The following is a 24000-nucleotide window of genomic DNA, read 5'->3' as shown; positions in this document are numbered from 1 at the left end:
TGTCGTGTGCGGGCGTGTGTGTTTGTGTGTTTGTGTGTGTGTTTGTGTGTGCGCGTGGGTATGTTTGTGTGCGTGTGTGTGTTTGTGTGTGTGTGTGTGTGTGTGTGCGCGTGGGTATGTTTGTGTGCGTGTGTGTGTTTGTGTGTGTGCGTGTGTGTGTGTGGAAACAAACCGGCGGCGTTTGGGCGACGCCCCCGCGCTGCGTCTGACCGGCGGTGACGTCACGCTGCGTCGGCGCCCGTGTTTATGTGATCTTTTTGCGAAAGATGTTGCAAAACCAGCGACGTCGCTAAGCATGATTTGATGAGGTAAGAGGCTGCGGGCTGTGGATTGCGCCACACGAAAGGTTGTTCGGTGCTAGGGTGGCTGCAGGGTTTGGAGACCAAACACTTTGAGCGATTGGAGGTCGTTTATTCGGCCAAATGAAGTGTTAGCTAGCTAGCGTGCTAGCTAACACTTAATTATCCCGGCCAAGTTAACTTGAACAAGTTAGCCTAGCATATTAGCATGTAGCATGTACTACTGGGTATCTGTCCCGAATCAATGGCAAGTATGGACACATGGAAGTTTTTGTTTTTTTTTACATATTACACATGCTCATAAATATACACATATATTTTACAGATTACCATTGTAATGTATAAGAACTACAGCTGTCACACTTATTGCATAATCGTCTGATCGCTATTATTTCAGCTAATCGCGATATTTTTGTATTATTGATAAGATTCTATAATTATATGTTTCCACACTTATTCAAGGGGAATTCCTAAGCCAAGTTGAAGCCATTTTATTTGTTGTCTCAAATTGAAATTCGAAATTGGTAGATTTTCATCAGTTTGGGTTGATTCAATTAACTGTCAACCTGATTTATTTTTAATGTTCCAACGGTCAATGTCAGTAAATGTCTCTTCTTGATCAGGTGGAGGTGTATTATTACACCGTTATAAGCCCATAATATGTAAAGTGAACAAAGGCAAATGGTAAATCGCAATTATTGTATGACCCATACGGCCCTAATAAGAACTATGTAAATACACGTGAAAGTAAAATGTTCGAAAGACATGCGTCACCAGTAGCATTAGAGCTGAATCATGATGCAATGCTTATGATCGGGTTTAAGCCTCTACCTCTTAACTCCTTTACCGTAACTTCCCCTTTCACCTTGCTTTTTAGGGTTTGGGGACAGAAATGGCAGTGTGTGCACTGACCATGCTGGACGGAATGGGAGAAGAGGTGATCGCAGCAGGCGGACTCTTCCTCCTGGTCCTGGCCCTGATTCTGGCCTGGCTGTCCACCCACGTGGCGGATCGGGGCGACCACATATTGGGCACCATCCTCACCGTCGGGGCTCATGCCTCCCTCATCGGACTGGGGGGCCACGACAGCTACAGCGGCGGATCCGCAAGCAGCGCCGACACGCCCGAACAGCAAGCCCCTTCGCCCCCGCAGGAGAACAAGCCCGACGAGGCGGCGGGCCCCGGGTCCGAGAGCGGCGAGGGGCCGGGAGACGGAGACGAGGGTGTCGGGACAGATCTGCTACTGGACATACAGAGCAAAGCACACGGTGGCCGGGTCGCTCGTGGTGATGACGACGACGACGATGAAGCCGACGAAGACGTCGACGAGGAGGAGGAGGAGGAGGAGGAGGAGGAGGCGGACAACGAGGCTGGCAAGGAAACATTAAAGGTTCAAAAACTCGATCCGTCGGCCGATGAGGCCTCCACCGCAACCACCATCTCCGTCCGGTTGAAGTTTGTGAACGACACGGAGGAAGTGGCCCTCGTGTCGCCGGAGGACACCGTGGGTCTGCTGAAAAGGTCCGTGACGCTTCATCAAACACGATAAGTAAAATGTTGTTACCCTCAGAGTGTGTTCTCACGCCTGCCCCCCTCCCTCTCGTCCCAGCAAATACTTCTCAGGTCGGGAGCATCAGGTCAAGCTGATCTACCAGGGGCAGCTGCTGCAGGATCCAAAACTGACTCTCTCGTCCCTCAACATCTCGCACAACAGCGTGATCCACTGCCACGTCTGCCAGGTGGCGGGCGAGGCGGCGGGCCCGGACGAGGATCCCCCGTCCGGCCCGGGCTCCGGCGCCGGCGCCGGCCTCTCCGGGGGGATCCGGGCTGCCGGCCTGGCCCTCAGCACCAGCAGCCTGGTGGTGCCCGTGTTTGTGGTCATCCTGGCCGTGGTCTGGTACTTCCGCATCAACTACAGGCAGTTCTTCACCGCACCCGCGACCATCTCCTTGGTGGGAGTCACTGTGTTCTTCAGCTTTCTGATTTTTGGGATGCACAGCCGTTGAATGGAGGAGAGGGGACAAGAATAGAAGGAAGTCTTTTTCCTTTGCTTATGAATGTTGGTGTCGTAAGGCATAATAATGAAAATAATAATAGTAATTAGGATGATGGCAACAGCAAAAGCTGGTGGTGTCTAGAAATCCAAGATGGGCCTCAGTGCAGATGCCACCATCACTGACCCAAATCCTCCAGTGTGTGTGTGTGTGCCTGTTATTGTGCATGACCCAGAGGAAAAAAAACAACACGATTGTTAAGTGTATGTGGAGTACGTAGTCACAAGAAATTGTGTGTCTGTCTGATACTTTGGCTGAACTGAGCTTTATCTTTACTCGTCTTTTAAAAGGAGCCATGAAGTAAAAATCCACGTGTGGAGCATTTTACAGCCTGGTTTGTTTTCCCCACTGTTCGACTCGAGCTGAACTGCTCTATATGACTGGAAATGGGAATTAGCTCCCCTGTGTCACATGGACAGTTTTTGTTTTTTTTGTGTGAACATTACAGGTATGTTGTTTTTTCTCATCTTTTAAATCAAACATGTTTAAACCCCCCCCCCCCCCCCCCCAAAAGAAAACAGGAAAACAAGTGACCAACATGTGACTTTTCTCTGAGCCGTATGTCGCCGACCATTGTTTTTTTTTTCCCCTGTTAATGTCACAAGGAACAAACTATAGACAGAACAGCCGCCTTAGTGCAAGGCTTAATTTTTGCTTGTGTTGCTTGAACTCTGTCGGTGTACTTAGAGGTAGGACAATTGAAGTTACAAAAACAAAAAAAAAATAACCAATCTGTCCACCAAAACAAGACTTTTTGAAGAGATTGTGTAAATATTGTGTATTTACTGTAAATAAAAGATTTAGATGACTTTGCATTTGGAACTTGAATATTTAGGAGGGCTTTAGCTACACATTGTCCATTCAATGTCCTACCTACATCGGACTGCTCTGGCATTTGTGCGGATTTAGATTAAATAATTTTAAACCGAGCTTCAGCTTGTCGTTGGCTGAATTATTCCTCGTGTGTTGGTGCGATTCTCTTTCATATACATTCAGAAGTAATTTGACACTGGAATGGTTGGCCAATAATACGGAAATGGCATCAAGTCCTATTAACAGTAATACATTTACAATATTTGAGAGATCTACAACCAGGTACAAATGACAACATATATTAAAACAGATTAAAGCATTTAAGGAAAACCCTCAATGTTTTTTTAAATTACCATTTGGTCTTGTGGCTAGAATAAATCCTTTGCTAGGTCATTTTAAATGAATTTTGAAGCTTCTTCCATAAATGATCCTAAAGATAAATCTTAAGCATCTGGGTGTTTTTAACCCATTCCACACTGGAAATGCAGATGTTGTACATGTTGTAAATAGAAGTTCCATCCTCATATATCTTGTTAAAAGGTTGTGTCCTCAGACAAGTCACATCATCTCCAAGTCTGTATGAAATATTCCATGGATGAGGGAAAATGTGCCAAGTGATTTATTCCTGGTATGGTTAATAAACTCTTCCAAATGAGTCTTGAGTGGAGTTGAGAGACCGTATTCTGACATGACAAACTTGCCAGAACACTGAGGGAGTTGGATTCATGCCACCGTTTCCCCAAAGCTTCTCATCAGATCTAAATGTGTGTGTACAGTGAAATTCCAGTTCATCCTTGGGGACATTCATCACACTTTCCTTTGAAGGGCACCGCGCCTTCCCCCGTTTGGCTTGCTGAAAAGGTTATGACGTAATTCTCACTCTTTCAATATCACAAGTGAAAATATGGACTGTGTAGCTCTAGTTTATGCGAGACAAGGTTTGAATAGTGAAGAACCCAACAGAGCAGCCGATGTCAAATTTGACGTTGGAAGACAGTTTCTTGAGTCATAATTCATTGGACACGGACACACGCACACACACACACACACACACACACACACGCAAATTTTCACAAAAGTGGCATGATCGACGATGCATAGTTGTCTTTAAAATACAAATGGCAACACATACACGGAAAACTGTCAAGTCTTCTACATTCCCACTGTACACCAGTAAGAGCCACACGCATGCACGCACACACACGCGCGCTCACACGTCACTGATAAATACTACAGTATGAATGCGCTAAGTGCCACTTAAGAAGCAGCATTTTGGGCCGTCATTTGTGACCATAGCAAAAAAATAAATAACAGAGGGCTATGTTCTGAAGCTAATCAAAGGGCAAAAGGGTTAAAAAGTGGAATGAGTCGTACTTCCCTTACGCCATTGTACTATCAGTCTACTCGGGGTTTGAGTTTTCCAAGTATTTACCAGACTGAAGACACTTTTTAAGGTGGATCGTGACTTGATTGTTTCCCCTCCTAATGTACTTTCCTTCTAGGAATGGAAAGATGCTCACGAAACTGAGGACACAAGTGCAGAGGGCCGGGGGTGACGAACAGCGGCGCTTTTCGCTAGTTTAAGTCATTGTAGAGAGTCGGGATGGAGACGGTGGGAAGTTTGGGTCTCTTTTTCTTGTTGGATGAGCCGATGTTACCCTGAGAACAGCTGCTCCCGCCGCCGCCGCCCTGGCAGCCACTGCCCTGGCAGCCACTGCCCTGCGGCCCGTCTCCCCCGCCCCCGCTGAAAGGGGCCGGGGCGCTCTTCTTCTTCTTGGGCTTTCGAGAATCCAAGTGGTTGGTGCCTGGGAGAGGAAGAGAGGGAAAAGTTGACAAGTGAGCGTTATCTTCCTACACACACGCCAAAAACAGGCGCGCCGCCGCCCGCCGTCCTTACTTGACTTGGACGAAGCAGAGTCCGTGGGGGAGTTTTCAGGAGAGTCCTCCCACTGCAGGCGGCTCATCAGGCCCTGTCCGTCCAGGACGCTGTAGCCGTCACTCTCCACCGCGGCATCCGCATTCGGCAGCGATAAACTACAGCCAATATCCCCAACGAGGAGAACAACGAAAGAAAAAGCTCAGAACCTGACGTGATGAGTTCCGGTCACAGCCTTTTTTTTTTTTTTTTTTTTTTTTTTTTTTGTTTCGTGGAGAGTGCGGTGCGGGGGTGGGGTTCGCGGGGAAGCCGGGCAGAAACTCACGCGGACGGCCCGAGCAGGAACACCCTGACAGCCTTCCTCTGCTCGTCCGTGTGCTGCGGGCACCGCTGGGACCTGACGGGAGCACAAGGGGCATTTCAATACACCCTGAGAAAAAAAAAACACCACGGCGGCACCGTACGGCCCTGCGAGAGAGAGAGTCCGAGGGGAGGGAGACGAGCGCGAGGTGCGTCAGAAGGGTGGGTTGACGGGGAGGCTCCACCCAACCTCGGAGGAATCGGGGCAGACAAAGGTTTCTCCAGACAGAGGGCTTTTTGCGTTGCCACTGGCCTTATTATGTTTCCACTTGTGGAGCCATTAATTGCGCCCAACATACATTTATGCTTTTCCTGCTACGCTTTTGTGTGTTATCACCAGGTGCGTTGCATTACATTTCACAGCATATATGTATGAAAGTATGTATATGTACAGTGGGGCAAAAAAGTATTTAGTCAGCCACCAATTGTGCAAGTTCTCCCACTTAAAAAGATGAGAGAGGCCTGTTATTTTCATCATAGGTTCACCTCAACTATGAGACAAAACGAGAAAAAAAAAAAAAAAAAAAAATCCAGAAAATCACATTGTCTGATTTTTAAAGAATTTGTTTGCAAATTATGGTGGAAAATAAGTATTTGGTCAATAACAAAAGTTCATCTCAATACTTTGTTATATACCCTTTGTTTGAAATGACAGAGGTCAAACGTTTTCTGTAAGTCTTCACAAGGTTTTCACACACTGTTGCTGGTATTTTGGCCCATTCCTCCATGCAGATCTCCTCTAGAGCAGTGATGTTTTGGGGCTGTCGCTGGGCAACACGGACTTTCAACTCCCTCCAAAGATTTTCTATGGGGTTGAGATCTGGAGACTGGCTAGGCCACTCCAGGACCTTGAAATGCTTCTTACGAAGCCACTCCTTCGTTGCCCGGGCGGTGTGTTTGGGATCATTGTCATGCTGAAAGACCCAGCCACGTTTCATCTTCAATGCCCTTGCTGATGGAAGGAGGTTTTCACTCAAAATCTCACGATACATGGCCCCATTCATTCTTTCCTTTACACGGATCAGTCGTCCTGGTCCCTTTGCAGAAAAACAGCCCTAAAGCATGATGTTTCCACCCCCATGCTTCACAGTAGGTATGGTGTTCTTTGGATGCAAGTCAGCTTTCTTTCTCCTCCAAACAGGACAAGTTGAGTTTTTACCAAAAAGTTCTATTTTGGTTTCATCTGACCATATGACATTCTCCCAATCCTCTTCTGGATCATCCAAATGCTCTCTAGCAAACTTCAGACGGGCCTGGACATGTACTGGCTTAAGCAGGGGGACACGTCTGGCACTGCAGGATTTGAGTCCCTGGTGGCGTAGTGTGTTACTGATGGTAGCCTTTGTTACTTTGGTCCCAGCTCTCTGCAGGTCATTCACTAGGTCCCCCCATGTGGTTCTGGGATGTTTGCTCACCGTTCTTGTGATCATTTTGACCCCACGGGGTGAGATCTTGCGTGGAGCCCCAGTTGGAGGGAGATTATCAGTGGTCTTGTATGTCTTCCATTTTCTAATAATTGCTTCCACAGTTGATTTCTTCACAACAAGCTGCTTACCTATTGCAGATTCAGTCTTCCCAGCCTGGTGCAGGTCTACAATTTTGTTTCTGGTGTCCTTTGAAAGCTCTTTGGTCTTGGCCATAGTGGAGTTTGGAGTGTGACTGTTTGAGGTTGTGGACAGGTGTCTTTTATACTGATAACGAGTTCAAACAGGCGCCATTAATACAGGTAACGAGTGGAGGACAGAGGAGCCTCTAAAAGAAAAAGTTACAGGTCTGTGAAAGCCAGAAATCTTGCTTGTTTGTACCAATTAATTCATTAAAAATCCTACAATGGGATTTCCTGGATTCTTTCCCCCCCATTCTGTCTCTCATAGTCAAAGTATACATATGATGAAAATTACAGGCCTCCCTCATCTTTTTAAGTGGGAGAACTTGCACAATTGGTGGCTGACTAAATAATTTTTTGCCCCACTGTATGTGACGAATAAACCTCTTGAATCTTGAACACACTTGTAATTATTGGACGTGGCTCTTCCCACAACAGTACACTGCAGACATTGTAGCCACGCAGTCTCCACAGAGGATCGTTGGTAGAAGCTTGGTGCTGCGCCGAGGAACTCAAGTGACTCCAGCAAACCTCTTTCACAAGCTGGTTCGTCAAAATTTCAGTCTGACGGACAAATCTAGGTTTAGTGGACCCCGGGAGAACTCTTACCTGCCTAAATGGGAACTCCAACCTTTGTAGGGGGAGGATTTGTGTGGTTGTGGCTTGGCAGCAAAGGGAAATCTTCACGCCACAATCGCATTCCAGGCGATTCTGCGCTTCCAACTTTGTTGGTTTTAGGCGGTTTATGGAAAGGGCGTTTTTACTTTTACGTGACTGACATGCACAAAACCCTTACCTGAACCCCGAGACTACCTTTGGGATGAATTGGAACGGCAACAGTGAGTCAGGCTTCAGTGCCTAACTTCAGTCATGCACCTGTGGCTGAACTGAAGCAAACCCCCAGAACAACGTTCCGACATTTCAAGGAAGGCCTTCTGAGAGTGGAGGCCTTTCTAGCAGCAAATGGGGACGCACAACTCCATATTTATTGCTTTTGAAATCAGATCTTTAAGGAGCGGGGCGGGTGTCTTTCAGCCATTTAGTGCCTGTATCTTGAGCCGACTGACATCGTCGCACACATCAGCCAGAGCAGCGTTTGCTGTTCACAAAGACAGTGAACCAGGGAGAGGGGCTTATCGCCGTCAACTCAATGTGCGCGGCGCTACTGTCATTACCTGGTGCACATCTTCTTGGTGTGCTCAGAGATCACCCCACACTGCTGTGGAGAAAACAACGACTTTAATGGCAATAAACACTTTCCTTTCAGACGTTTAAATGCAGGAAATAGAATAAGACAGAATCGGAAGAGATTGAGGCGAGTTGGATTGATGAGATACTTACTGTCGTCAAAAGGGACCTGAGCTCCTCAGGCCCGAGGGTTTCGTAATTAATGCCGACGCTGTAGTTGTACTGCAGTCAACAACGAGAAAAGGGAGCACGTCAACACTCGTGCTTTGTCCGCAAAGCCGTACTAAATACTACACGTGGATACTTTTTTCCAGAGCACTTTAGAGTGAGTAAAAAGAACGGCTTCTCGGACATACATCATCACATCAATGACGATGCTCGCAGACGTTCGCCGGTGTCCTGCCCTCACAAAGCATTGTGGGAGGGCTTTGGACATACTCCACATTCATTTGGCGTACTATACAGTTCGCTAGGATGCGATTCTGGACGCAGCCTAGGTTTGGAATGAAAGGAGTAACGTGTTACCTTGTAGGGCTCGGCGCTGGCACCGCTGCTGAGCTCACCTGAGGAAGGGGGGGAAAAAAATAAATAAATAAAAAAATTGTGCAAAGTTAGTTTTAATTACATGCAAACATCAGGAAAACCCTTAAAAGATGATCCGAAAAATAATTTCGACAACATGCTCTGCAAAATCTGATTCAGAATCGCACCAAAGGAAGAGATTTGGAGGAACCGTTCCAGAAATTAAGGGGTCGCTTTAATCTGCAGTTTGTCAGTCGGTGGTGTTGAAATAAAGAGGCAGACGGACGTTGGTCTTAAGCTTGTACATTTTGCATTGTGTTTATTATTTACACTCACTCCACATTATGTGCACTCGTCACAACTCCCGTTGAAACCAGTTAAAAACCAGTTCTTGTCACCCCATCGTCCGTTACTTTGTGACACTCCCTCCGATGTCATAATGCGAACTATCAACATGTCAACTTGTCTGTGTCCTGAATAAACTGTTGGTCTCAGGGGCTGCTCTCTCTCACTTGTACAAGATAATAAATTTACTTTTGAGACCAAGGGCATTCAGCAGAATACTTTTTCGAACAAACTCTGAATAGAGGGGCATGGGTGCAACTAATGGGAAGTTGAAGTGGATTGAAGTTTTTAGGTTTTGCTGCGAGAAAGCCTCAATGTGTACCTAAGAATAGGCCAAAAAATAATAATAAAAAATAAATAAATAGAAAGTAAAGCTTTCCTTTTATGTCAGACAAATACAGTACAACTCATGGACTGCAATGACCAATGTTGTGTGAAATTGGTTTAGGCTGTCTACAGTTTTAATCCAATTCACATTGTTCACATTCAAAACAGCATATTTTTCGAAGAACGTGGAAAAGTTATGTTCGACATGTTCGCCCTCACCTTGAAGGCCAGATCTTGCAGCTCGATCAAACATATGAATCAGTTTATACAAAATCACTTTTAAGCTCTACCCCATCACAGCTTCTTTAAATTGTTGAAATTACTACACAGGTCTAATCCAACTTTTTGTCTACACACCAACTTCCTGTACATGAGGAAGCCGAACTTCCTGATCTACAGTCTGAGGGCCAGCACTGCTGAACAGAGCGCAGAACAAAATAGCTCTGTTGTTGATCCTTATTTATTGTAAACATTACATTAAAATGATCTGAGAACTAAATTATTCAAATGATAATAAGATAGGATAATGACCAAGTCTAGAAACCCAATTCCTATATCCTGCATGATTCCTGTCACGCTCCTACAGCATATACATATCCTCACACAGTTCATAAGTTTCAAATAATCTCACCATTTTTATGCTTTAATGATTTGGATCTTCTGGGGGAAGTTTGATTCTGAATTAAAAGGAAAAAAAAATCTGGTAAGATTATAGCAACATACATAACTAGATATGAGCATATTCTGTTACTTGGCTGCATTTATTTTTTAGCTTTTAGGTTTAACCTCCATAGTTGGGCATCTTATCAAGCAAGACATTCAAAAGAATGTAACAATACCTTATCCGACTTCCTCTTCTTGGCTGAAGCAAAATGAAAGAGTTAAGAGAGAAAAATCACCATATGACAAAAAAACCCAAAAACGAATATTCACCGAAAATAAAATTGTCATGGGGGGGGGGGGCGTTAAGCAGCCACACCTGTCTTGGGTCTAGGTGATTGGGCCCGGGATCAGCGGTGGCTGTACGCCTGTTGCTCGTCAGAGCAATCAACGAGTAACAGGAAAATCACGCACGCACGCATGCTCCTGGCATGTTAAAATGTCTCACCTTTTTTCTCCGCCCCGTACGACCAGTCGTTGTCATTGAGATCATCATTGTCTTCCTGGTCACTCTCCGATTTGCTCATGTTGTTATTGGTAGCGAGCCTGCGGAGGAGCAGACACAAGGAACAGAAAACTTTCACCCACACACACACCTAATTCATAGAAACATTGGAGGATGGGCTTCAGGCTGACCTGCGGTTGGCGATACGGCTGCTGTTTCGACCCATGCCCAGGCATTTTTCCAGGTGTGGGGCGAAGCGAGAGGCTGCAATGAGTCGCTTGCAGTTGGGACACTCGCACTCCTTGTTCTTCCACTGATTGTAGACTTGCCCAAATATGTCCACACCCGGTTTGTCCACGATTTCTACAAGAGGGCACAAGGACAAAACAGAATAAGCGTGGAACACCAGAGAGGGAGGGAAGGAGGCAGGACAACGACGGAGCCAATTGCACCGACCAAATTCCTTCATGCTCTCCTGGTCCATCTCATCAAGGAAGAAGCACCCCTGTTTCACGGCACGGTGCACCTCGAAACACAGGCCCAGACAGGCGTCCTCCACCAGCTCAGAGTAGATGTCATGGACTAAGGCCTACAACACAAGAAATATTTCAACGGCAAATGTAATAAAAATCTCAAAAGCGGTAATGCAACTGGATGTGAGCCGCAGTCACACAAGAAGAAGCTCTGAAGGGCTACACAGCAGTCCGAATAAACGACAAGAAAAATAAAGTGAATAAAGGGCAAGTCAATTCCCTTACCTCTAGCTTGGTGTTGTCTGGGCCTGACAGGGACAAATCATCCATTTTCATTTGAAAACCTGAATGATAAATCTCGATAACAAATCACTGGAGTGTTGTTCTTGTAAAAAGAAATGGAGATATGGAGGGCAAAAAATGAAGACACATTGGAAACATTTGAATATGTTGTCTATGATTATGTTTTTACGTATAACACACTAATCACGATGACGTGTGTTTTATTATGAGCATACAACGTCACAACGTTGCTCCTCAGTTTTCTCCTACAGGTCAAACTTACCCCCGACTGGATCAGACGTAAGGCAGGTTTCAATCACGTATCTGGGCCTACGACATCCATCTTTACCATTCTGCTGCTTACAAGCTGGGCGTTTTATATCCGACAGGCGCGCTAACACACCGGCTTGACATACTAGCCACAGACACTCTGCCCAGACGTCAATAAATACACAGGACTCGGCGGTCGTTGTTTTCGGCAGTCGACTAGTTGCGCCTGGAACGAGCTGCGTGCTGTGGGAGTGTCGCATCGAGTACATCGTCGCTCGACCCCGAACACTGCGCACACCACGGCCCCCAGGCGCAACCAGTTCATCGCCGGAGCGGTGCTCGTCGGTCGAGCGTTTTCGGCAGTCGACTAGTTGAGCCTGGTCGGTGCCTCTCGCCGGACGTAGCAGTGACTCCGCTCGTCTGGTTTTCCTCGCAATGTGAGGTGTCCCGGAGGGATGGCTTCAAGTCTGGGAGACGGAAGAGGTAAGAGGAGGTATAATTAAAAAAAAAAAAAAAAAAAACACTCGTACTTCTACGTTATTTCCCCACCGCTAGCCCTGCTAGGCGGCCGTTGATGCAAGTTGGAAGTTCTGATCCTTGTGATGATGTTGCATGTGCATCGAAGCAGACGACACAAACACAACTTGTAAAGATCATTTTATTTGCCCAAACACGTAAATTGCAAGGACAAAATAACATCCCCAGCAATAGAAACCCCCTCCCTCCCTCCCTCCCCACCCCCCCCCCCCAACGGTCAGAAATAAAAACTTGAAACGTAAAGCTTTGCTGTCTTCCATACTTCGAACAAACAAACAAAACAAACATGGGGTGACGGATTGAAAACCGAAGCAGATCAACTCAGAACATTTCACCCATGTGAATGCGTTGCTAGTCTAAGATCACGGGTGAGGGTTGGCAGGTAACATTCTAAAAGGTAGAGTAAAAAACAAAAACAAAAAAAAGACAACAAAGAAATTAATCCGCACAATTCGTCCCCTTTTCATTGGCAGTTAAGGTTCCCCGGAGCGCCCCCTCTTCCACGGCCAACCCGCCCACTCTGCATCCCTCCCGTCAGTCATAGAAGTAGTTCCCGCTGGTTTTGTGTCAATTAACAATGAGATTCACAATTATCCAACTCCGAGTCTGAAGGACATTTACCCTGACCTTATTTCAAATACAAAATGATGACAAGCTCCAAAGAAACAAACAGCCAATCATTTCCCCAATGCCAATTAAAAAAAAACAACAAAAAAAAAAACAAGACTACTTAGAGGGACGAAATCTAAAGGAAAATCACTGATAAGCTTTGGAAGGAAAGGGGACTAAACAATATTTACATTCATGGTATAGGTGTAATGTCCCCAGTGACTGACACGCACGCACGCACGCACACACACACGTACACACACACGTAAAGGGACAAATTTACATTAAGTGCACACTTTTGGGATAAAGAGACCGAATCCCCACTTGGATTAGTCACTCAAATTTCAAAATTGACAAATGTAATTATAGGGAGGGGGACCATGTATGAGTTTTAAAAAAGGAAAGAAATTGAGTATTATCTGAACGCATTTAATAATTAAAGCAAAACAATGAACCATTTCCTCAAAATAACTGTAAATTAAATATAAAACAAGGTCTCAAAGAAGAAAAAAGAAAAGAAAAAAAAACACCAATTAAAGTAAATTAAAATTCTAAAAAAAAAAATAAAAATAAACGAAAACTAAAAAATAAAATATCAAAAACAAGATATGACAAACTCCTCAGCTTATACAATAAACGTTGATTATTTTACAGGCTAGGATGAACCATGAGGATGCAACTACGCAATAAACTGAATTGTTTCAGACTACAACAAATATCATCACAATATAAAAAAAAAAAAATCTGTATAATCAGAAAACTTCAGATTTATTACCCGTCAATGACAAACGCAAGGGGTAAGAAGCCAGTTCTAAAACTTTCCAGCAACAAAAATAAAATTTAAAAGAAAAACATTCAAAATGGCTTGTTTTTTTTTTTCCTGAAAAATACCACCTCTTTAAGAACCAAATGATAAAATCTACAACAGAAGTTGTGGAAAGAGAGGAAAGAAAGACGATGCTCTGGAAAGAAAGATTAAAGGATAAAGGAAACATTCTGAAGAGTGCAATTGTATCAGTACTCTCTGAGCCCCCAACCCAAAGTGATCCACCATATCAGATATGGACTTTGGCTCTTTCACCACTTACCCACTTCAACTATGTAACGGTTTTTGTTTTTTGTATAAACTATTGGAGGAAGATTATTTGCCCTGGACGTCAACGTGGAACTCCAGAATGAACCTAAACGTGGAAACGCGGACAACGTCGACCTCCCCCCCCGTGCCCCCGCCCCCCAGAGCCGCGAGACGACCTCGGCGTCGCCGGGGGTGGGGAGGGGGAGCGGAACAGAACTGGACAACACAAAGTGGGTGTGTGTGGACTGGAGGAGGCGGCGCAGGGGCTCCCCCTGGTGGTGTGAGGAGAGCGGGCTTGGCACAGTGGCGGAGCTCCCTGGACTCGTGGCTCAGCTCAGTTTAGTCTCTGCGGACGCAGCTCGGGCCCCACGTCAGTCGGAGTCGGACTCTGAGTCGGACGACGCCGCCGAACTCGACTCGCTGCCGCTCTCTTCGGACTTGTTCTCTTTGTCTTCCGCCTCGTCGTCGTCGTCGTCGTCGTCGTCGTCGTTCTGCCGTCGGGTCGAGAGGTTAACGTTTCAACATTTCATCCAAACAAACCGCATTTTGGACACGTTCTAGCTAAACGGAAATCAATCATTTCAGCCGATTGAAGTAATTATACACTAATAATAATTATAACACTCACGTCATCGTCGTCGTCCTCCTCCTCACTGGAAGACTCTGCTTCAGAGGAAGCCTTTTCTTGCTCGTCGTCGTCGTCGTCGTCATCGTCGTCATCCTCCTCCTCCTCGTCGTCATCATCCTCTTCCTCTGAGTCCTGTGAGGGTGGAGGTTTTACAGTGAGCGACAGCTGCTCTGGGGATGTTAAAGCAGCATTTTCTAACGGGGAACGAGGCTGAACCGTGACTCACCACCTCCTTGGCCTTAGCCTTGACTTTGGCGTTGGGTCCCCCGGGTTTCGCTGTACTCCTCCTCTTCTGAGATGAGGAAACACACAGAGGAGCAGAGCGTTACACAGCCCAGATAACGCAGCAAGTGCGGGTTAACGAGACAAAAATCGCGTAATGTGAGCAACTTACCTGTGAATTATATTCTTTGTAAGTGTTTCTCTCTTGCGAGGACAGGCTCTGTTGAGGCATGACGACAAGAGGTTAGGATTCGACCCCAAAGAGAGGAAAAAAAAAACCAACAACCTGGATTCCATTTTTATTAAAGATGAACAACATGTGCGCTTACAGCCAGCCACTGCTCCAGCAGCACTTTGTACTGCCTCTGCTTCTCCTCTGCAATCTTCTTGTAGCGGTCCTTCTCCTTCAGAGGGAGCCTCTGCCAGCGGCCCCCAATCTCAGTCATGCGCTCCTTCATGGGAAGGTGGTTCAGCTCCCCGTTGGACAGCATCTCCTGAGAGAACTTCTGGTACCCGTTTCTGAAAGGAAGCATGAAGCCGACCTGTTAGGACGGGTTCGGGGAAAACAAAAAATAAAGGAAAAAGAAAAATCGCAGGCAGTGGTGGAAGAAGTATTCAGAAAGTACAAATGCCCTGACACAACATGACTAGTTAAAGTCAAGGTGCCACATTGCCATTTCTGCTTGAATAAAGGTAGCCAAGCATTTGTTCTTAAATGCACTTCAAAGTATTAAAAGTGAAGTACAGATACTTGATAAATGTACTGAAGCACAGTAACTAAGTACTTGTACGCGATTACTTTCCACAACTGCTCACAGGACGTGGCAAACTCACGATGGAGGTTTTTTGGGTTCACCCTCAAACTTCATCTTCTTTCCCGGGGTGATGGTCGGGGCCGGTGAGCGCATCTCGCAGAGGTCTCTCTGTAAAGGAGGGATGAGGTCAGTGTGATGAGGTCAGCCCTCGACAGAGGTGGATGTGGAGCGTGGCTCCCCTCACCTCATATCGTTTCTGGTCCGCCGCTGCCTTCTTTATCCACATGATCTTCTCCTTTTTCTCCATGGTGTTCCACGTGCCCTCCATCGCTTTCTGGGCCTTGGGACGGTCGTTCTGCCGAGCACGAGTTTAAGAAATGTCAAAATTCTTCGAGAAATCGTGGCAATAATACTAAGTAATAGTAATACTAAGTTAACTTTATTTGTATCGCACCTTTCACAGACACCAGTCACAAAGTGCTTCACAATCAAGTAAAATCAAAGATAAAAACTGATAAAATGCACGAACCAGCTTTTTTAGTTTTTTTTTTTTTTTTGGTCAGTCAGTGTGTGTTACAATAACAAGACAAAACAGAATGCACAGGGATAATATTTCAATGCAATATAAATAAGGGGAATCATAAATATATTTTAATAAGTGAATCTTCCGCGACGGAGAACGTGTCCCCGTTGCGCACGGTTACACACAGGGATTGTTTTTGGTTACAATCAATTAAGAAAACTGAGTAAAATAAATAGATCTACAATAAAAAAAACACTTTGTTTGGAAAAGAGATCGCTCTGATCTGGACTGCGGATCGCGCTCCACAATTTCCCTGAATCAACAATGCATTTCTTCATGTGCATTTGCGAATATAGGCTAAAAGAAATGAATCATGATAAATTATAATATTCAGCTATAAATATTTAAGCTAGAGAACTGCGTAGTTTTACCCACACGACAGCAGTCTGACATAGCGAGATGATGATGATGGTGGCGTCTTATATAAAAAATGTTAAATTTTACTTTTGACTGTCGACCCATCCACAGTCTGTCGATTTAGTCTACATATTTTAACCTCCCTAACGTGTGCACCGAGATTTTAAAATTAATTCTAAAATAAAGAGGAAGCCAGTGCAGAGAGGTTAAAACAGGTGTAATATGTGACCATTTGCGGCAGCATTTTAGACGCTTTGTAAACGGTCCAGGGAAGATTTGTTCAGGCAGGTAAAAAGAGAAGAACACTGGTCCAAATGTAAGCATGACTTAGCATCTTCATTTCATCTCTTGACACAACAAACCTACGTTTGGTTATGTTTCTTAGGTGGAAGAAACATGATGGTGTCAGCGTCCTAATGTGAGCATCAAAACTCCCGGATTGTCGATACTAGACGGTAAAAGCCGCGGGACTCAGTCGATCGCTGCGCGGCGAGAAATCCCGGAGTTATTGGAACGGGTGTGGTGTGCGCACCTTGAATCTGGCCAGGTAGTCTCCGATGACGCTCTGCTGCCAGATATCCTGAGCCGTCTTGGGCGGGTCTGGAAGATGACTGCGATCCTCCTTCTTCACAGATTCCGCCTTCAGGACTATTTCTAAGCGCTTGTACTTCTCCTGAAGAGGAAACGCAACAAAAGAGAACCTTTAGCGAGCAGTGTATTTGAATAAGTTTTGAATGGAAAATTTTGCTTTCCATGTTTCGGTTCGCCCAGGATACACAATATACAAAAATGAAATCGCGCGGCTTCGATGCCTCCTCCTTTCATCAATTTAAGCACATCTTACACATCATACCTTTTTCTTGTCCGACAGCTCGTTCCACATGCGTGCCAGCAGCCTCGTGAGCTCGCTGTCAGACAAGTCTGGCCGCTCCTGCTGCAGTTTGGGACGTTTCTCCTCAGAGAAGATGAACATGGCTGAGATGGGCCTCTTAGGCTTCTCTGGGCTGGCCTAAAGGTCACCAGGAAGCACACACCAGCCAGGTCATGTAAACAAAATGCTTTATGGTCACCTTGGTATCAGTTTTACAAAATGGACAACCACCACAGCAGTCAGGACGTTTACCTTCGCTTTGACGGGTTTCTTTGTGGAGGCAGTACTGCCGACCGCGCTTCCCTTCTTAAAACCAATCATCTTCTGCTCGGCCAACACCCGCTGTTGCTCCTCCACGGACAGACTCTGCACGTTCACACGCACCGGCGAGGGGGAACGGTTTGATGTTAATGAAAATGGAAGTGGTCTCGTTTTTTCTTGTGCCAAAGAACACAGACTTGAAATCAGAATTTCTTTGAACAATGTTCAAGGGGCCACACTTACACAAAGAAATCTGTTCATGTCGATTTCATAGTCTTTCTTTCTCTGGGAAAAAAACAAAACAAAACATTTACAAGTTAATTTGTGGGGACGTTTCAGCAAATCTTTTGAGTTTACCGATCGGTTTTACGCTTTGAGTCTTGACTCACCTGCTCGCAGCGTTTCTGATAGGCATCCTTCTCGTTGGGCTTCAGCAGCTTCCACCGCTGGCTGCACATGACCATGCGCTCTGTACTCGGCACGTCCTTCATACTCGACATCAACTCGGCGCAGAACATCGAGTAACCGTTGCTGGAAGCGCAGAGATTACATACACGTGAGTCGGTGTGAAATAGCGGCGGGAAAGACGGCGCCACAAGATCAAGCGAGAAGGCGTCTCACGGCGGTGGTTTGTCGGGTCGCCCGTCAGACTTGTCCTTCAGCTGCCGCTCTGCCTTGGTGAGGGTTGACTTGACGATGTCCCCCTGGGTGATGTTGAGCTCCGGGTGCTGCTGGATGTACGTCTGCATGGCCTCCTGCGACACAGAGGCGTTAACAGTAATGAGCCTCCTGTGGACGGGGTTAGGCGGTGATGGTGGCGTCGTCAAACTCAAGTCCGTGTGACTCACCTCGTACTGTTTGTGCTGTTCTAGCGACTTTGCGATCCATTTGAGTCTCTTCTTGTCCGACAACAATGTCCACTGCTTTCCAAGACTGTCTTTGATGTCTTTGGTCGTTGCCTGAACAGAAGAACAACAAAAAAACACTATAGGCATTCAAATGTACACAAAGAGCGTGTCGCGTGAAAGCAGAAATGGAAATGCCACAACTCACGTCTGGGTGTCCTTTGAGGAAAGCCTTCTTCTCGTGGTTATACCACAGCTGCTGAGGGGTCTTGGGCTTCTCTGGGACGTTGGAGCCTTTCTTGGCCATGCTCTCGACAAGATCCGGGTGCTCCTCCCTGCATTAAGACAAATACAAATTTACACCCAAGAAACTTTATTTACTGTAACATTCTAAATAAAAACCAAATATGTTCATGGACACCTGCACTATGTTCTGCTGTTATACAAATACTGTTGAAAAGGTGGTATGAAAAGCATTCTTACCTGAACTTCATCATGTTCTGTCCAAACACCTCTCTGTCCCTCAGAAAGTCTTCAACATACTTTTTCTGTGGTCAGAAATGAATTTTGTGAAATGATTTTTGGTGAAATACAGGTGGAGGTTTTCCTTCCCCGGTCAAGCCCGCTTACCTTCTTTTTGTCCGGCAGCTCCCGATACTTTTTGGACAGGATCTTTGTGAGGTCCAGGTTGCTCATCTCTGGATGAAGTTTAGCGTACTTGGCCCGCTTTTCCATGAAGAAGCGGAAGTATGGAGTCAGGGGCTTTTTTGGGAAATCTGGGTGTTTCTGTTTATGAAAAGACAAAGGGGGATACAATTAGACATAACATAGGAGATCCACTGAAATAAGCATTTTCCACCATCCTTTTATTCAGACATCTACTTTGTAATCCAATGAGTAATGTCAAGTGTCACCTTTAGTTTCTTTCCTTTGTAAGGATTCTTGATGTAGTCCTGGGCATCAACGATTAACTCTGTGAGAGTCCGAAATTTGCGGATCTGCGGGAAAGACACACAGGCAGCACAAATAATGAAGACTGCAGACCACCTTGAAAGTCTTAAACAAAAGATTGCGACACAAGCTGTGTATACAAAGTATCCAAAAATCAATATAATTATATTATTATTATTATTATTATTAATAATAAAGAGAAAAAAATTAAGTAATTTAAAAAAAAAAACAGCTCACCTCTTTGGAGACCTCCTGCCACTTCTGCTTGCACATCTCTGCAGTGTATGAGTTGAAGGCCACCTTCTCCCAGTCCAAGTGGGACTCCGACGTCTTGTACTTTGTCAGATCTTTTGGGGGGAGAGCCACTTTCATGGCTTCCAGCAGTTTGAAAAGGTCATCCTGTACCCAAACTGTAACAACATAGAGATTGGATAAAAACTAAGTATTTAAAAAATGTACTATAGTAATACCCTTCACACACACCAACACAGCGAAAAAAAAAAAATAATAATCCAATGTTGCCCTGCAGATGACAGACTTCCATTTGTAGACTGTATCAAGGGTAGGGCAGAAAAGGACCCCACACACACACACACACACACACACACACACCCCCCAAATATAGAAATAATAACAAACTTTGGTCTTCGGTGGTTGTCTCCATATTGCCATTCATCTGTTAAGGTGATGTATTCTGGAAAAAAAAAAAAAAAAGAGCAAATAAAATACATGAAACAGGTTGAACAGTCTGCATTTTATTATTTTCTCCTCTCAAATTCATTTCACATCTGTATAGACATCTGTATAGTCTATTCTATATTGTTCAAACCATTTTGTTTCTCCACCCTCGTACACACAGTATATGTACAGGTTCTCCTCACTTAACGACTGACTTCCCTTCCGAGGACCAGGTCCTTAAGCAAGTAACTTATTTCACGGTAAGTGGGCGTGGCCATTGTGAAGGCTAGTGTCGTGAATACTAACAGACTGCGGGAACGAGACTGACTGAGAACAGGGGTGCGCGATTAGATGCTTGACGCTGAGACGCCACGCACGCCGCGGTATTGTACGCAGCGCACAATACAGACGGGTCAGAGAGCTGAGAGCTGGTCGTAAGGTCATTAAACAGGAAGGTCGTTAAGTGGGGAGTACCTGTTCAGATTTTATTTTATGTACACGGATCAGCCACAACATTAAAACCACTGACAGGTGAAGTGAATAACATTGATCATCTCGTTCGTGCCTGTCAAGGGTTGGGATGTATTAGGCAGCAAGTGAACAGTCAGTTCTCGAAGTCGATGTGTTGGAAGCAGGAAAAATGGGCAAGCGTAAGGATCTGAGCGACTTTGACAAGGGCCAAATTGTGCAGCGTTCCCGGTAAGCAGTGGTTAGTACCTACCAAAAGTGGTCCAAGGAAGGACAACCGGTGAACGGGCGACAGGGTAATGGTCGCCCGAGGCTCATTGATGCGTGTGGAGAGCGAAGTCTAGCCCATCTGGTCCGACTCCACAGAAGCTGGTCAGAGTGTCCATGCTGACTGACCCCTGTCCAACACCAAAAGTGCCTTTGATGGGCATGTGAGCATCAAAACTGGACCATGGAGCAATGGAAGCAGGTGGCCTGGTCCGATGAATCACGTTTTCTTCTCGACATGTGGATGGCCCGGGGTCAGGGTCCGATCCCATCAGGCATCCGCGGGATGTGCTGGAACAACAAGCCCGATCCATGGGGGGCCCCCACCTCGCAACTCCCAGGACTTAAAGGATCTGCTGCTAACGTCTTGGGGCCAGATACCACAGGACACCTCCAGAGGTCTTGTGGAGTCCATGCTGACGGGTTAGAGCGGTTTTGGCAGCAGGGGGGGCTTTACAATATAAGCGGTTATTTGCAGTGGTTTTAATGTTGTGGCTGATCGGTGTGTGTGTGTGTGTATATATGTATGTATGCAATTTCCCATGTTTGACAGTGAATAGCTGATAGAGGGATTTGTTTATTTTTAGGTTTATTGTATATTTTCATTTTTTTTTTCCTGTTAGTTAATGTTTGGTTTATTGTATGTTGACTTTTTATTCCTTTTATTTTTTTGTATATCGACTATAAAATTGTTGTTGCTTTTTATTATTATTATTGCGTATTGTTTTGATGAGTTGCTGTAAAGACAGAAATTTCCTTCATAAATGATTAAAGGAAGCGCCAATCTATTGTGCGACGTGCATAAAAAAAAACAAAAAAACAGTGACTCCAAATGTGCTTCGACATAATGGTTTTATGTTCATTTACGCCGCCCCTAAACGTGAGACGGGCTATTTGGCTTGTGACGGCTTCAAATCTCAAATAACTCCGCGGCGCAGCGGGTTTAAAACCGGCAGCTCCGCACAACAATCTGCCAGCAGGAATTATTCCGCCGTTAACACTATTCCACCACAAAGTGTTCGCGGGAGCGACCATTTTCTTTTTTCTGGTGAGCTCGCTAATGGAGGCTTTTCCTCGGCTGGGAGGTTCCACGGAGGAAGGAGGAAGCGGAGGGCAGCTGTGGGCGACCAGCTGACCACGGACGGGGATCTGCTTTCGGTGTCGGACGGAGGGAAATGGGGGCTCAGTGGTGACGGTGCGGCGTGTCCGGCTACACCACGGCAGTTATTGTTGTCCGAAAAAAAAAAAATATGCGCGAATTCGCGTTGACGTTTCAATAAACTGACAGAATAAATCTATATATATATATTTTTTTTAGCCCGATTTTGTTTCATTTTCGACGTTAACGGCGGCACCCGCGCTCTCCAGGACGCCGGGGATAGCCGACTTGCACCGCCATCATGGCGGCGGCTCGTCGTTCGCCCTGAACCTCGGAGCGGCCATTTCTAATCCAAACGCCGTGAACCAGCACACCCCGGGAGCGGGTTATTTCGCGATTTTGAGACATTTTAAGAACGACCACGACACGCCAGAGATTACAAATAAAATATCTTATTATTGTGTGGGGAGACGTTTGGACTGGGAAAACCACCTGGGAAAGGCTGATTTGGCGTGCCACCATGGCCGAAGGACAAGCTGCTACGACAAAGACAATTTGTATTATTTTAGGAATCTATTTTGAAATATACTTGGAGCTCGTTGTAGATTTTAGTGGTTTAAAATTCGCCGCTTACGTTAAAATTTCAGCTCCCATGTGGTGTGGTAACAATTTTAAGTAGAATTCGAAATAAAGCCGACAAAAACACAACCGTGGCGTTGTCGTGCCGCTTCGCGGTGAACCTCCGGAGGCCGAGAAGGAAGCGTGGTGTCCGCGCCGAGGGGTCTCGTCGAGGCGCGGTACGCGAGAACAAAACCCCGACAAATACACCGCCGTCGTCACCAAAATTACACATTTGCGATCGTCCAACGTCGACCGTAGTCACACCGCGGAGAAATCGCGTCGAGTTCGCATCGCTGCGAGTGGGGGGGGCGATAATACGACGGCGACCGCGAGGTATTGAGGCTCGGAAGCACAACGGCTCCGGGTCCGCCATGCTTCAGCCCGCCAGGACAGAGCGAGCCCGACCTACCTACCGTGTCGAGGTCCGAGCCGAGAAAGACGCTCTAAAAGCGAGCCGAGGCGTAGCCAAGCTGGTCCGCTTCCACCCCTCGACCCGAAAGCACAGGCGCGACGGAAGGCGGGTTTTCTACCCGCGGAGTGCTGCGAGCTAGTCAGGCGAGAGAGAGGGGGGCGAGTCCGCGCCGAGAGTCCTGATGGCGGACCAGCGAGGCGGATGGCCGTTACGACAACCGCATGGAGGTCTCGGTTACCCCACCCCCTCCAGTAAAGAAAAAAAAATCCGAATATAAGAATTTTATGCTGATATTAGAAACTACAGCCACGATTAATACGAGAAAATTGTCAGTTTTGTCACATTCTCGCCGGGTCTCGGATCCTATTTCTTTACCCGCTGCAGAGGACAAGGAATTCGGCTATGGCGACCTCGTCGTGTACCCTCCAGCAAGTCGGTATTTGGTAACGCACGGTTCTCCGTAGAGTGGAGGCGGTTTTTGTGAACAAACTCTGGAGCATAAACAACAGGAAAACCCGGTCACTGTGTTTTTTTGGGGGGGTGGGGGGGGTGCCCCCCAAAGCGCGGTTGTTTATCGCGCAGTTAACGCCATTAAGTTGATCCGGGCTCGCAGCTTACCTGTCTCGGCGTGAGTCAGCCTCGTTGTGGAGGAAGAAGGGGTGGGTTGAACGTTGGCCAGCACTGCGCCGTCGGTCCAGGGCACAGGCGCTCCAGTCCCCGCAGAGATGGAACTTCCCCCCGCCTCCATCTCACTCGCTGTCTCCCTCCACTCAGCGCGCAGCTCTCTCTCGATCCAACCAGTTCGCCTCTCTGTTGCGTGGCCGTCCACATTTTCGATCTCTCCCTCTCCGGGCGAGCTTCACGCTTTCCCGAGCCGGCGGGGGCTGATTTTTTTAATCCGCGTTTTCCAACCGGACGGAGCCGATCGCGTCGGAGCGACCTGTCACCCGCAGCGCGGGGTGTGTTTGCGAAGCTATTCGAGGTGGATTTTTCGCCCCTATCACGGATCTATCCCGATGTGTAGAATGCTATACTATAAAATATACATAATAATAATAATAATAATAAATCATCACAGTCATGTCACCTGTCCAATGTATTATTTTTTAATTCTAACTCGTAATAGTCAGTCTCCCTAAGTCAAAATCTCATGGAGGACGTTCCCCGTCAGTCTGCCTCGTATTTCGGACGGCTCTGGCCTTTTTGGTTGTATTAGAGGCTGCCGTTTGGTGGCTTCATTT

At 46.2% G+C, this 24000-nt stretch overlaps 3 protein-coding genes across 6 annotated transcripts; 1 reads left to right on the top strand and 2 right to left on the bottom strand.

The window, feature by feature from the left end:
• Window positions 1-253: 253 nt before the first annotated feature.
• tmub2 (transmembrane and ubiquitin-like domain containing 2) lies at window positions 254-2305 on the top strand (the record flags this gene model as incomplete). Its single annotated transcript, XM_080009488.1, has 3 exons — window positions 254-308; window positions 1177-1820; window positions 1909-2305. Exons 2-3 carry the CDS (start codon window positions 1192-1194, stop codon window positions 2303-2305), a joined length of 1026 nt encoding a protein of 341 aa, XP_079865614.1. The 5' UTR covers window positions 254-308; window positions 1177-1191.
• A 2436-nt stretch (window positions 2306-4741) lies between these two features.
• atxn7l3a (ataxin 7 like 3a) lies at window positions 4742-11701 on the bottom strand (the record flags this gene model as incomplete). 4 transcript variants are annotated; one of them, XM_080009484.1, is made up of 13 exons in its annotated part: window positions 11534-11701; window positions 11254-11353; window positions 10952-11084; window positions 10687-10858; window positions 10499-10596; window positions 10230-10252; window positions 10022-10067; window positions 8722-8759; window positions 8350-8418; window positions 8184-8227; window positions 5368-5439; window positions 5064-5200; window positions 4742-4971 (listed from the first exon to the last, which is right to left on the bottom strand). In XM_080009484.1, the coding sequence occupies exons 2-13, from the start codon at window positions 11302-11304 to the stop codon at window positions 4742-4744; spliced, it is 1113 nt and encodes a 370-aa protein (XP_079865610.1). In that variant the 5' UTR covers window positions 11305-11353; window positions 11534-11701. The 4 variants fall into 4 exon arrangements, with proteins under 4 accessions (XP_079865610.1, XP_079865613.1, XP_079865612.1 ...); XM_080009487.1 differs by having other exon boundaries at window positions 8184-8224; XM_080009486.1 differs by having other exon boundaries at window positions 11254-11312.
• Window positions 11702-12277: 576 nt separating this feature from the next.
• ubtf (upstream binding transcription factor) lies at window positions 12278-23518 on the bottom strand. Its single transcript, XM_080009751.1, has 21 exons — window positions 23378-23518; window positions 19854-19908; window positions 19452-19624; window positions 19178-19261; window positions 18894-19049; window positions 18747-18811; window positions 18472-18598; window positions 18267-18377; window positions 18040-18173; window positions 17808-17949; window positions 17662-17703; window positions 17410-17523; window positions 17140-17295; window positions 16819-16959; window positions 15591-15701; window positions 15426-15514; window positions 14921-15110; window positions 14764-14811; window positions 14596-14661; window positions 14370-14501; window positions 12278-14232 (listed from the first exon to the last, which is right to left on the bottom strand). Exons 2-21 carry the CDS (start codon window positions 19888-19890, stop codon window positions 14113-14115), a joined length of 2238 nt encoding a protein of 745 aa, XP_079865877.1. The 5' UTR covers window positions 19891-19908; window positions 23378-23518; the 3' UTR covers window positions 12278-14112.
• Between the last annotated feature and the right edge of the window lie 482 nt (window positions 23519-24000).

Source organism: Zeus faber (genome assembly GCF_960531495.2).
Source record: "Zeus faber genome assembly, chromosome: 11".
Taxonomy (NCBI): Eukaryota; Metazoa; Chordata; class Actinopteri; order Zeiformes; family Zeidae; genus Zeus; species Zeus faber.
The sequence above is the reverse complement of the archived record's forward strand: the minus strand, read 5'-3'. Positions and strand labels throughout refer to the sequence as shown.